The sequence below is a fragment of the Lotus japonicus genome, chromosome 1 (assembly GCF_012489685.1).
Source record: "Lotus japonicus ecotype B-129 chromosome 1, LjGifu_v1.2".
NCBI classification, from domain to species: domain Eukaryota; kingdom Viridiplantae; phylum Streptophyta; class Magnoliopsida; order Fabales; family Fabaceae; genus Lotus; species Lotus japonicus.
In genome coordinates this window covers 105,529,916-105,543,880 of record NC_080041.1, presented here as the reverse complement: position 1 = coordinate 105,543,880, position 13,965 = coordinate 105,529,916, and the positions used below count along the sequence as shown (strand labels likewise).

General features: G+C 34.8%; 1 protein-coding gene across 1 annotated transcript; it reads right to left on the bottom strand.

Annotated features, from left to right (window-relative positions):
- Positions 1-2,681: 2,681 nt before the first annotated feature.
- LOC130728762 (ADP-ribosylation factor GTPase-activating protein AGD3) lies at positions 2,682-12,064 on the bottom strand. Its single transcript, XM_057580327.1, has 19 exons — positions 11,736-12,064; positions 10,582-10,658; positions 9,289-9,389; positions 9,018-9,088; positions 8,722-8,784; positions 7,947-7,991; positions 7,653-7,718; positions 7,519-7,566; positions 7,332-7,427; positions 7,212-7,253; positions 6,847-7,062; positions 6,614-6,745; positions 6,269-6,505; positions 6,088-6,174; positions 5,672-6,007; positions 4,777-4,922; positions 4,586-4,679; positions 3,433-3,917; positions 2,682-3,305 (listed from the first exon to the last, which is right to left on the bottom strand). Exons 1-19 carry the CDS (start codon positions 11,778-11,780, stop codon positions 3,200-3,202), a joined length of 2,493 nt encoding a protein of 830 aa, XP_057436310.1. The 5' UTR covers positions 11,781-12,064; the 3' UTR covers positions 2,682-3,199.
- Positions 12,065-13,965: the final 1,901 nt, after the last annotated feature.

Sequence of the window (13,965 nt, the reverse complement as noted above, 5' to 3'; positions counted from 1 at the left end):
TATGTTTAGATTCTTATACATTATAGTCTAATATGGTGTAGGTGTCATATCATAGGAATAGGGTAGTGGAATTGAATATGAACTTTGTATCATCATATCTTTGATCGGAAAAGAAAAATTGTTCTTATTTATTTATATATTTTGAAATTTAAGTTATGAAAATGATTTGTATACATATAATATATGTATAGTGTAAAAAACTATATGACATTCATAATAAGAATAAAAAAGGAAGATAAGAGTGAGAAGTAATTGATGTCATATATGATAAAAGAGAGAAATACTAAAAAAAAATAAAGTGTTTATTAAATATTTATATTGTTTGTAGGTCTACGTATTATTATTTTTAAGATAATAGTCATTATCATTTTTTAACTATACGATAATATTGTGTACTAATTAGAATTTGAACCCAAACTTATTTTGTTTCACAAGTCTAAGACTACTTCATGTAAATTTTACAAGTCTTAGGTCTTGTTGCATGAATAAATACTTATTCACTTTCATAAAAATATATGAGCTATTAATTTGGTTACTAAAACAAAATTAACATTAATGTGTTTATCAAACATTAAATTGCTTTTTTTCCTATAATTGAGTAACCTCAAGCAAAATTACCATTTAAAAACTAAATAGTAAATACCATATTTTCGATGTACAAAAAAAGAAAGATTAAAACGCACCTTTCCTCTATAATGCAATCGTGTCAAACCCCAATTCAAGTTGTGTTTACTAATACCAATAATTGTCTTGAGGTTTCCCTTGACAAATGTTAGTTTTAGTTTTTTTTTTTTTTTTTTGAATTTCGAGTTTTAGTTGATAGCTGACTTTACACAAAGTGTTGTCCACTGTAAACCAATAGATTAGCCCTCATGATTTTGTTTTGTTATATGTAATACACTGAAATTTCCCATTATAAGCTTAAAGAATATCTTGACTTTGTGGTTTCCTTTCTCTAACTACATAATTGACTAATTGTTTTGCATAATTGTTGTAATTTTGCAACTGTGGTCCTCCTTAACCATCAGATACAAATTTTCAATGGGTCACTTCTGGCTAATACTTGTAGTCTTGTACCATTCAAATTGCTGGTGAAATAGGCTACTTCACTTTTTCATTCACTTGACCAATTTTGTTTGTGCCCCACCCACATTTAAATATTTTAACATCACAAATAACATGTTCTAACTTTTACTTATTTGTAGGGGTTTCAAAGTTTCTTGATAATTTTTTTTAGGCTTAAATAAGTTTTTGGTCCCTAACCTTTACTAAATGCTTGGTTTTCATCCCTCGCCGGAGCAAAGGTGGGTTTTAGTCCCTAACCTTTGCCACAAGATTTGGTTTTGGTCCCTCCGGAGCTCTAGGTCAACGCCGAAGCTCCGGTGACCCCATGTGGCATGGCCACGTCAGTTTAATGAGCTGACGTGGAATTTAAATGTATTTTTCATTTAAATTATAAAAAAATGAAATTAATAAAATAATTAATAATGAAACTATTCTTAATCTATAAAAAAAACCATAATTAAATCCTTCATTTAATTAAAATTAAAAAAAAAATCATTCTTCATCTATGTTAATCCACACAACATCAGGGGGAAGCGCCGAATCAAATTGAATTAAATTAAACCCTACTATTATTCCAACAAACCCTCCAAAATCAGGGGGAAAGCACTGAATCAAAACCATCAAATCCATTGAGAGATAGATAGATAGATCTTCAAGGATTATTACCTTTAGGGATACGCATAGGAGAACCATGGTTTCTCACACAGTTTTTTCCCAATTTTTCTATGAATGTTAATGTGATGAATGATTTTTTCTTCTTCTTCTTCTCTCACATTGAATTGAAAAGGAAACCCTAATTTTGTTGGAAGGAAAAGAACAGTGGAGAGAGAAAGCAAAGAAATTATTCATAATCATCTTCATCATTCCAGAATCAACCAAAATTACAATTTACAATCAACCAAAACATTATTCCAAATCTGAGGAGCTCAAACCCAGATCTAGAAACCTCTGTCATGCACTGCTTCGGAACCAGATCTGGAAAACCCAAGCCAGCAACAAACCCAGGAACCGAATCCCTCCCTCCCTCTGTAGTAACGGAGCCTTTCATGCTAATTGTGAGGATGCTTCTACTGGTACTTGAGCAACGGTGTGTTCTGGGTTTTTTTGGTGAAGGGATTTCTGGGTTTGCTGATTTGCTGATTTCTGGGTTGAATAGTTCTACTAAATTTGCAAGCTTTTCCAACATAAAAAAGATTTTTTTTTAAACACATGGTGAAGATGATGGTTGAAGATGATGAAGAAGGATTTGAGGTAAAAAAAAAAATTAGTAAATAACTTAAGTTTTTTTTTTAGTATAATTTCTTTTTAGAATTTTAAATAATTTCTTTTTTTAAATAAATAAGGTTTTTTAATTAAAAATAAAAAAATATTCCATGTCAGCTTATTAATCCCACGTGGCCATGCCACATGGGCCATCGGAGCTCCGGCGTTGACCCAGAGCTCCGGAGGGACCAAAACCAAATCTTGTGGTAAAGGTTAGGGACTAAAACCCACCTTTGCTCTGGCGAGGGACGAAAATCAAGCATTTGGTAAAAGTTAGGGACCAAAAACTTATTTAAGCCTTTTTTTTACCTTTTTTACAGTTGGAATATCTTTTTATAAAAAACAGGAGGGCATTGGAGAATCAGACAAAATAAAATAAAATAAACAAGAGTGTTGATAATGTACACAACATACAGAAACCCCTATCCTAATGCAAAAGCGAATTACAGCCACTACACTTTCACAAAAAGAAACCAATGTACACGACATACAGAAATCCCTATCCTGATGCATTTAAAGCTTCACCACAAAGGAAGCAAATGAAAAAAAAAAATACACAAGCAGAATTTTACAAATTGCTGGCTGGTTTGGCTTGATGGCTGGGAGCTACTACCAGTATATAACATTGCTCTTGATTCAGACCAATGTGGTCATTTTACATTACAAATCTTGTCACTGTTTTGCACACGACCAAAGGGGCAGACATTACAACCTACCACTCTCCTTTAATCCTTCACTCTAGTAGCATTTCCTTCAACAGAAAAAGGAAAAAACCAGCTTTTCGATTTGTGAAATACAAATTTACATAATCCAATCTTTCCATATCTTGTATATGTAAATATACTTGGAGCTCCAGCGTCTTTCTATTTTGTCATCCATTAGAATCAGCCAATGGAGCATGGTCATCAGCATTTGATTCTGCAGCAAGCTCAATAGGGGTTCTTCCCTGGTCATCCACAGCTCGAGGATCGGCCCCCCTGCATTTTTACAGATTTCAGTAGTATTCAGTGAGCCATGGCTAAAAACCAAATGATAAAAAACAAAGAACCAAATAAATTGTTGGAAGAATCAGATAAACCATAAGAAGAAGTACATTAGGCTCACCTTGATAACAGTAATCTAGCAAGTATAGATTTTCCTTTGAGAATACAGCGATGTAGTGGTGTTTGACCTCTCGAATCAGTTGCATTAACATTTGCACCATATTGTAGGAGGAGCTCCAACATGCCAATGTCTCCGGTTTCACAAGCAAGGTGAAGTAGTGTGCACCCATCTAGATTATCCATGGCCTGCCCTTCTTTCGCACCCACCGAACTCAAATGGTTATTAGAGGACCAGTCCAATGCGTTTCCCGCTAAACTAGAGCTGCGATCAAGGCTTGTCTGCTCTTGTAATAGCATTACTTTGGCAAGGGTTAAAGAGTTGGAGCCAGTTTGCTCATAAACAGCATTAACATCAATGTCAGAGTGAACAATGTAGCGGTATACAGCTTTTTTGTCGTTAGCACGAACAGCCTCCCAGATCTGCTGCGCCACCAGGAGACGGTATTGATTGTCCTTGGGCTTGCGAACAAAAATCTTCTCAGCATACTGCCATTAAAAGAAATGAACCAGGGAGTCTGAATTGCAGCACTTAGAAGGTAGCACAAAAGGCTCCATAGTATTAAAAACAAGTAAACATATAAGTACAGTTAACATAATAACATTATAAATACATCTCCTGGTGTTTGAGCTTATGGTCCAACACGCGAACAGATATGCTATGGAGCATACAAAGTAATCATTATCCATAGACTCATTCACGTGGTCACCACCCCACTCATACCACTTCAGGGAATCTTAAAAGGTGATAAAAAGAACATGCCAACCCCTGCTAATCTTGTTTAATAAAGTATTTATGAAAAATGAAGTATTCACACAAATACGTCCTCCAACAACACTATCCAGTTACAGAATTTAGTTCCAAATGTCAACCAGCAGACAAATCGGAGCAACCCATACGACGTTAGCATAAAATGCTATTACTCTGTTCTTGGCAACAGTACTTTAAATTAGTTCAAAATCAAAACTTCTAACAGCTTCAAACAACTTCCAAACTAACCATACTAACAAGGTCGTAACCAACATCTAACTGTACTACCAGACACTTCAGTCTATTTGGGTCTCATCATTAGCTGGCCCATTAACAAATACCTAAGTAACTTTCACAGGTTTTTTATACTAGTAAGATTTGAGTACAAGCATATTATAGCACATACCTTTGCATGGATGAACTTTTCCTTGACAGAGAGAGAATCAGATTGACTAGGTTTGGTGATGAAAAGCATCATTTGTTTATCAGACTTGCTAAAGCTTCATAATCAGTAGAAGTGAATATTAGCAACACTAGGTCAAATAATAAATATAACAATAAGTCTAATGCAAAGATATAATATTGGGGATTATTTACCCTGTAGAGACAAGATCAACCTGAAAGGCACTTCTTGATTGCAATAGTTCCTCCCAGACAGAGTTAGCAAAAGTATTCCCAAGAGACTGAAACAAACTTATTACAGAAGGTTCCCACACTTTCACATCCAATGTGAGAGATCTGACCTGCAACAGAAGTTAGAGAAACGAGCTAGATGATCAATCTATGGAAGCCTCATCACCAAATAGAAGCAACAGTGGAAACCTAAATATAAAGTGAGGGGAAAGGAACGCAACCAGGCACAGCCCCACAGGCAGTAGTTTACACAGTGCCGAACTAGATATTTTTTTCTGAAATTACTAATGTACAGTAAAACGTGATTATTCATGAAAATATTCATACATTTTCAATCAGAAATTTCCTATAATTAACCAATTTGAATGTGAAAATATTTCTCAACAATAAATACAGTGTCACCAACACTGCAGTACAGCAAAATAATTATTTCCTATATTACAAATAGCACACAAACTTCTAAGAGCTTCAACTGTAATCTTCATCACAATCTTAACATATAAGTCACTGTATGAAAAAGGCACTTATGCAGTTGGTTGCACTTAATATTGCGCAGTGTAGTTTATTACAAAGTTCAATTTATCAGAAGAGAAGAGAAATGAAAAACTGGAGAATTGAAACCCTCCTAACAGAACAAGATACAAGAAAAAAATAGAGAGAAAACTAAGCAACGAATTGTTCTTTAGTGAGAGATATTTCATAAGGATAACCAATAGTTTCGAGCTAAACAATTTATATCAATTCTTTTTTCCTTTTATGTTATTGGTCTATGTTCATTGTCAAGCATCATTACAAATAATGTTTAAAAGAAAACAAATGATTTGCAGATATAACATGAACAAGGATCAAGGCAATCTACCTTTGATATGTGAACACCTAGGTTTCGATGAACACCAGAACACTCAATACAAACAAGAACACCAAGATTTAGAGATGCCCAATCAGGTTCAGGAGCACCACAATCAGCACATTTGTCATTTCCAATAACTTTTCGCAACACATCAATGGGCTTCTCACTTTTAGTACAGGACCGCTGCTGGTGCATACTTCTTGAGGGGCGCTCCATATGCGCAGAAGCAAAACTTCTATCAGCATATTCTTCAACAGTTGTGTGGTCGAAATCTGAACTTTCAAAAGAACTACTCTCACTGGTAGACCGATTATGACCGCTTCCCATTGGACTTGCAGGTAACATCTGGTAAAAAGGAAGGGGTAACATTAATCAAATCAACTGAAACTGTCACTGCATGGAAAGGAAAAGTTCTAGCAAGTTACCCTTTCAGGAATCTGAGAACTCAACAACGAGGCAATAACCCCTGTGATCTTTTCAATCCAATCCATTTGGTCCAGTGCACTTTCTGCCTGCACTGACAAGCATAATTAAGGAATGAACCTATAAAGCCTTAATCACCATCTCTTTATGAATACAAAAGATACAATGATCATATCAAATAACCTGCAAAGTATAGTTCTTTGTTGGTGAAATGATCCTGAAGCAAAAACGCAAATCTGATTGGTCGGCATCAACTTTGATTGTTGATGTAAGCAGGTTCACAGTGTGATGAGCAACAGATTTCTCATCATGTACGCCACCATGATGATGATGGTGATGAGAAGAAGATAGCCATCGACTTAAAATACCAGAACCAAGCTCAGAACTATTCCTCTGACCAGAGTGCTGAGTACTAGACCCCTACACATTATAAATAATCACATTACTATATGGTGAAATTCGTTATGAAGAAGCACACTAGGTTGATTCCTTCATAAACCAACTTATTTTTCACATTAGACTTCTTACAGATGATTTGCCGACTTGTTTACGGTAGTAATACAGCATTCCCCGGCTATCAAGAACGAAAAACCTCCTTTTCCAGTCTCCCCTTAAGTTTGAGGAACGCTTTGAGAGATAACCTTGTCGAATAGTTTGAACCTAAAATGACAAAAATGAAAAAAAAAAATTATAAAACAAAACCATTGGGAGAAAGTAATAACTAGTAACTTTAATCAACAATCCCCAGGCAACTTTTCAACCTTTCCCTTTGCAGCAGATTGCATGACTGCCTCTATCATTTTATGTGAACTTCTACCAATAGCTTGTATACCATCTCCATTAGGAGACCCATTAGAACCATTTGAAGCCCATCTACTCTCTCGATCAATCTGCCGTTTGTAATCCTGCATTCTTTCATTGAGAGCTGCTTGTTCATAATTTGACCTTTCTCTTGATTGCTGAGCATAAGTCAAGACCTGCAAAATAACTAGCCTGGCTTAAATTCATTCCGGCTCAACTGTTTGCCAATTAACCACCCTTGATGTACCACTTGATAAAACTTTTATCAATGACAAACTTCCATATATATAAAAAGAGGGGTTTAAAGATAAAGCTGACTCCAGACCTGGTTAATATATGGCTCCATTTGGTGCAACAATTCATAACCCTACAAGTGAAAATAATTGAAGATAATAAGCATGTTGTAACAAAAATGTGGGAAAGAATAACTTGACAATATTTCTACCTGTTTGAAGTAACGAAGATGTGCATCCATGGTCCCACTCACTGCTTCCAAAAATTCAAATCTCTTCTTTGCTTCAACATTTGACAAGGCAGTAACCTAGACAGAGACTCTTCATGTTTATTTGTGAAAAACAAATGCCATCTAACACTAACTATTTCTATAGTTTTGATCAAATGAATTTACAAACCAGATTAAACCGAGCTTGCTCAAATGTAGATCTTGAACTATGAAGCTCCTGAAATATTTCCCAATAATTTAAAGCTTTCAAGAATGGAATAAAACAGTAAGGTGACCCAACATATAAGACATGCAAAAGCCAACCTCTTCAAGAGCAGTAGCTACATCAGTTTTTGTGCCTTTTCTCAGTGATAGAAACTTTTCACGAGTCTGCAAAAATTAGCAAATTGCTAACCATTAGATAAACTTATTTTGTAGTTTCTAGTACTTTTGGTTTAAATTGGTTCATCTGAAATTCAGAATAATATTTAATTTGTTAAATCCATTGATCTCCTTCCTCACATTATTGTAGGCAGAATGCTTTGCATCCAAATTTCTAAAGCAGAAAGAATACACCATACATCAGAAAATTAGAAAAGTAAGTGATTGGGAATGCACCTGGTCATAAATAAGGCTAGCTTTGTCAAAGCGCTTCCGTGCTTCCTACACTAAGAGAGGACCCCTTAGAACAGAAACTACGAGCATACTGAAATCTTAATATTCTAAATTAAACATCAATTCTCCTCATTATTAGGTGAGGTTCAAAGTCCACATAACCAAAACCATATTAAAGCTATAAAGTTTAAAAAGATTCCAATAATCACACTCAAAATCTTAACAAGGAATATGCAACCTACTTTGGAGAAATGAGAGAGAAATATAGCTCATATATATTATGGAAACAAAGGAGGGGCTACACATGCATGTACAAAGGAAAATAATGAAAAACCTAACATTAAAAAATAAAAAGTCAGATCAAAATATAGAGATGTGCAAATGCCTTATCTTGTGCTCTCATTTGCTTCTCAACAAGACGAAGACAAATCATAAGCTACTTTAATGTGGACATAAGAACTTTGACAAGCTATATAGGAGAGACATCTGTCCATGATTTTTTTATAGAATCTAATAAAAATATATACTATAGTACTACTCTTTTCACATGCGCACTATATGTTTCAGATAATTTGTGCTTGTATCCTAAACCTTAAACCTAAACAAAGAAACAGAAGTCAACCAAGAGAGAAGTCACTTAAAAGAGCCTACCACTCTAGAGAAATGCAGTCATATTAAAAAAAGGTTTGATCAGCTCCCTTCCGTTTGGTGCACATCTAAGTGACAGGGTAAAAAGAAAATATCATGACAATTTTTTTCTTCTTTTAACAGAAAGTACCTTGACCTCTTGCAAATCAATATTGACAAACTGAAGCAATCTGTCATTTAACATGTGCTCAACCTGAAATGACGAAAGCAATCTATATTAACAGTATAGCAGAAACTATCACAAAGAACTGATGGGCAAAGGCAAAAAAAACCAAAAAACCAGGATGATACTTCCAAATAGCCAACTGCTAAAGGTCGTAATGGGAGTCAGCTTTCAAGTTTTATGCTTTGACAGTTTGACCTATGTTGACTAGACCCAACAATTGATTGCTATACTTAAAAAGAACCAGCAACACAATGTTTTACCTGTGACCGAAGGACTTCCTTGTATGTCCCAATTTCTCTTAAGGCTATGGTAAATTTGGTCATAACAGGGCCTGAAGTGAAGACAGAAACAAAATCAGAAATTATTTCATTATTGTTGACACTTTAGAGTCAAAGATAATAACATTGTCAAGTATTAGAATTTAGAAGTCATAATTTTTATGATGGACAGTTTATCAACTACCAGAAGCAATTGAGAACAAACATCTCATCGACCATTATAAGAATGAAGATTAGAAAAAAAATGGCATACCTCCGAAGGCCACACTGATTGGATCATTATGCCCACCACCAAAAGTTTCTAGGGAACTTGCAAATGCAATATCTCCATCATATGCCTCCCCAAGTCCTTCACTGGAAAGTATAGACGTGTGAAAGTATTCTTCAAAAATAATATTCAACATGATGAGCTATGAGAAACTTCTAACAATGAAACTATAAGAACAGAAAGTGAACCCACTAAAGTTTTTCCTTTGGATGATGGATGTTGGGATGGCTCTACAGAATCATCAAGAGGCATCTCACATGGAGGATATAGTAATCTAACACAACTATTAAGCAGTATAAGAATTTTTTCCCCTCGTAAAACCTATTAGATTTTTCATTAAAATTCTGTACCATATTTGCTCAAGAATAATATTTCTCAATGATTAAAATCAGAGGATTCTTTAAAAAGAAAGGCTCAAAAGAATAGCTAACAAAATAACACCAATGATCTGTTGGGATATTGCTGCGCAGTTTATGCTTGTTTTTGGTTGAAAAGTGGACTGGAGTAGGGTGCCATGCCCTATGCCAAGGACACAAAAGACAGGCGAAGGCAAATAAAGACGCACTTCATCCCCGTGCCTCGGATTCGGCATCTTGTGGGCATTGGACTGGTATAGGGCGCCGCGCCCTATGCCAGGGTTCCTGGAGGAAGTGTGGCGAGACCCAAGACTTAATAAGACACTAAGATAGGTTCTATCTTTTGTCTAGAAAGGGCTACACTAACCCTAGATCTGAGAACTCCCAGATTTTCAAGAGAACAAAAAGGAAGCTCATATATGCAAAAAAATATATTGCGGTGTTTAATTATGCTGCACCTAAGTATTCTGCATCTGAATCATCTAATCGAGCTCTATTTAGGATGATTTATTAAACAAATAATCTTGATTAATTTTGCTGCAACTTATGCAGTGGCAGTGCAACTGTCAAGAAGGACATCTCACCCTCTTCTTTTACCTCTTCTGCACTCTTGATAATAAAACTAATTTTCTATTTCAAAAACAATATGCTTGAAGCTGATTGTGTAGCTTATAGAATAAGGGCATGAAGGAAACATACAGCATAAAGTGGCCTAGACAACAAAGACTATACGATAAGCTAATCAGAAATAACAAACAACAATTGAAAAGAAGATAGACATATAACTTAAAGAATAAAAGCACATATGCTTCCACAAAAACAAGGACAGGAGATAATGTGTGAGCAATTGAACATGTTCTCAAATGTTCATGGCTATTTATCAGTAGGGGCCGATAGTAATTTGAATCAAATAACTACATACGTGTATTTTCTACATCCTTTGTAAAATTTTAAACTTCTCTCTCTCAAAGATTCAGCACTTTCCTCCATGCATTGTATCTGTTCCACAAAGAATTAAAAGAGAAACAACATTTGTGTTAGAATATAACTTCAACAGTTAGCATGTATCCAGCAAGTCAGACAAGAAAGAACTCATCAATACGATAACTGAAAATGACTTCATTGTAAAATCGAAGGGGGGAAAGAAGTAAATGACTAGCATCTTTGATGAATGCGAAACAGCACAATGACGAATTATCACACAAATTATGCAAAATTGTCAATATAGCTCCAAGTCTCGAACCACCGATAACAAATAATCTCAATTCTCAAAGCAAAGAACCACTAAGTATCCAAATTTACAGGGAGACAATTTAGAAAAGTTTAACATAAGGATAAGTATGGTTTTCAGGTAACAAGGTGATGTTCTGGGAGTATCAATTCTCCTCACTTTGGGGTTAAATCTTCTTTCCCTAGATAGTTTTGAAGTAACAAGGGGAAAAACATATAGACTCTCTTGATATAACTCTTGCTCGACCCTTCATGCTTTTTCTCTTTCTCTCTGCTCACCAAATCTCTACCTAAATCTCAACCACCTGATTCTCTCTTCAGCCAAAAAACCATCAAACAGTGACTCCAGCCACAGCAGTAACACACGACAAGTCTATGGAAGGGAAACCACAGGCTACAACCCATTTCTAGAAAAGAGAGAAATCTATGAAAGAAACCAACTTTCTTCCTCTCCCTCCCTCCCTCTCTCTCTCTCTCTCTCTCTCTCTCTCTCTCTCTCTCTCTTGATTTCCCAGAATCAGAAAAGAATCCTAGGGAACTTCAAGGACAAGACAAAGCTTCTGAGTTTGAACATTCAGATTTCAGAATATTCACACATTTCATTTTCCAAGTACAACATGAATCAAATGAACTCAACCCTTCATTTTCCAGCTTGCTTTTGAACAAACACTAAAACCACTCAATCAAGGTCAAACATGAACCAAAACACACTTTTACCAACACATCAATCACACAACCTACCTATAAATTCGCTTTGAACACATTACACACAACATCAAAATTAACTATTCAATTTTTTCAAAACAGAAGTTTCATTTGAAAAAGAGAATGAAAGAAGAAGTGAACCTGCTTGCGGAACATAGGAGAGTCATCGAGCTTGGCGAATTGCATTTTGACAAAGAACCAAAGCTTCCTATGTCAATTTCAGTCTCTAAAAGCAGCTTCAGCTCCTTACCACAGCACCGTCAACACAATGCTCGATCTTCAAATTCATCTGCATCAGCTTCACTTCAGCACCACCGCCTCCGATTCAGCTTCGAACTCAAAACCCTAGCTGAGCACGAGAAGAAGAAACAGAGAGACAACGTTGGAGTTCGAGGCTCCGTATGATTTGATTTCTTGATGTGTGTGCTGTTGTTGTTGGTAGTGTGTGTGAGTGAAGAAGGAAAAGTGAGTGAAAGTGTTTTTCTATTGGGAATTGTTTTTAGTTTAACAAAAATAAAATGAAATAAAAATTTACTGTTATTACAGTATTTTTTTTATATAGCATTCGTTATCCGACTATCTTTTGTATGCCACCAGATTCAAGATTCAGTCACATTTAAAACTTCTCATAACTCCCCAATGTGTATAATGGGGATCGAACCTGAAAATTATTCCAACACACTAAGATTGTGTTGTTAACTAAGTCACCCCTCTTAAGAACTGAGATGAGATTAGTAGTACTAATTCTTGAAGTAAATGTAATGTAATGTTTTGTTTCTGGAATCCCATGTGTGTAACAGATACTCATTTGGATTAAAGTTACACCCATTGAGTTTCTTTTTCATGCACCTTTCCCTTTCTTGCCCCCTTCTTTTTCTTTTTTTATCTTTCCCTTTACATTTTTCATATTTTAATATGCTAGTAATAATTAGCATCACAAATAGGTTGTAATATGTTTACATTTTCTATCAAATCATCAACTTGATCAATTTATTCTCTTTGGAATGAGTGATATTCTTCTCTGGTTATTTAATGATAATGGTGTTATCACAGTAATTCATTAAAAAAATTGTCCCTAAATCAATCAATAATGATTTAATAATATTAGAATTATAATCTTGTAAAAAATTTATTTTGAAACTATATGTAACTACTACCAGATTCATTTATATATAAGAATATTCATTAAAAAAAATATAAGAATAAAAGGATGGCATGAAGGAACGGATTAAGTGAGAATTTTATATTTTTTATACACTAATATAGTGAAAGTCTCTGAAAAATCCAATATGGTGATGGCATCTCAAATCTTAAGAGACTTATTTAATTAACACTAGTTTTTTAATACTTGCGTGAATAGCATGATTAAGCCCTTGTAGCATTAATGTTTAGAATAATAAATCTGATAAGCTTATTTAACTAAATTTAAAATAGTTTATGAGCAGGTATACGTACGTAAGTGTTTTTCATAAGCTAATTTAAGCTTCTTTCAACAACAAAAAAAACTAATTTAAGCCATTTGTGAAAATAAGTTTGAAAAAACTTATATTTTTTCAAACTATTTCTATAAACTCATCCAAATACTTGTCTAAATAATTATTAAAAAGCGAATCATGAGATTGGTATAATGCTTATTCACTTTATCCTTTAACTATAAGGTTGAGAGTTAAATCTTCATTCATGAAAATGCCACTCGTTTCATGATCAATTATTTATCGTATATGTGAGTACTCGTAACAAAAAAATCAATCACCACTAATCCACCGTCAACAATGGAGTGGTTACCCTCATCTCATCAACTAAAATGCTTACTTGTAAAACAAATATTCAAGAACATTTCACCTTGAACCATGCTCCTAATATATGTGGAGTATGGAACAAACCAACAAGCAGACAGTGTTAAGTCATTGTTTATGTTCTAAAAAAATAAGATTAGTCCTTGTTTGATGGGCTGTGTTACCCCACGCGCTACAGGTGAGAGTGTAGTAAATAGTTGTGTTTGTTTGTGTGAAGAAGAGATGGGCTGTGCAATGCTGTGATGTGAGGTGTTGGTGGGCCAAAACTCAGTTTCCCTCCATTTCCCCGACCGTGTTTGGGGCCCCACTCTCTTGCCCCAATACAGCCTCGCATGCTCATGAGCAATACCAATCTTTTCCCTTTCATTCCTTTTTCATCAAATTGTGTTTTATTGCTTAATGCCTATTACTCTTTTTTTAGTATGCTATTATTAGGCCAACTGTTGAAATCTTCTATCATATCTTTCAAACGATTTATAAAAAAAAAATTATGAAAATTTTCTAAAAAAGTATAGTTATATCAATGTTTTTTTAGAATATTTATTCAGTCGGTAAAAACGAATCACTTCCCCACA

What these genes read in the sequence shown, in the direction of transcription:
- LOC130728762 (XM_057580327.1), bottom strand. Translation starts at nt 11,780, where the DNA reads ATGCAATTCGCCAAGCTCGATGACTCTCCTATGTTCCGCAAGCAG. An exon ending in AGGAAGTCCTTCGGTCACAG is followed by an intron (nt 8,785 to 9,017) that starts GTAAAACATTGT and finishes TCGTCATTTCAG; the next exon opens with GTTGAGCACATGTTAAATGA. An exon ending in TGGAGCCATATATTAACCAG is followed by an intron (nt 7,063 to 7,211) that starts GTCTGGAGTCAG and finishes GTTATTTTGCAG; the next exon opens with GTCTTGACTTATGCTCAGCA.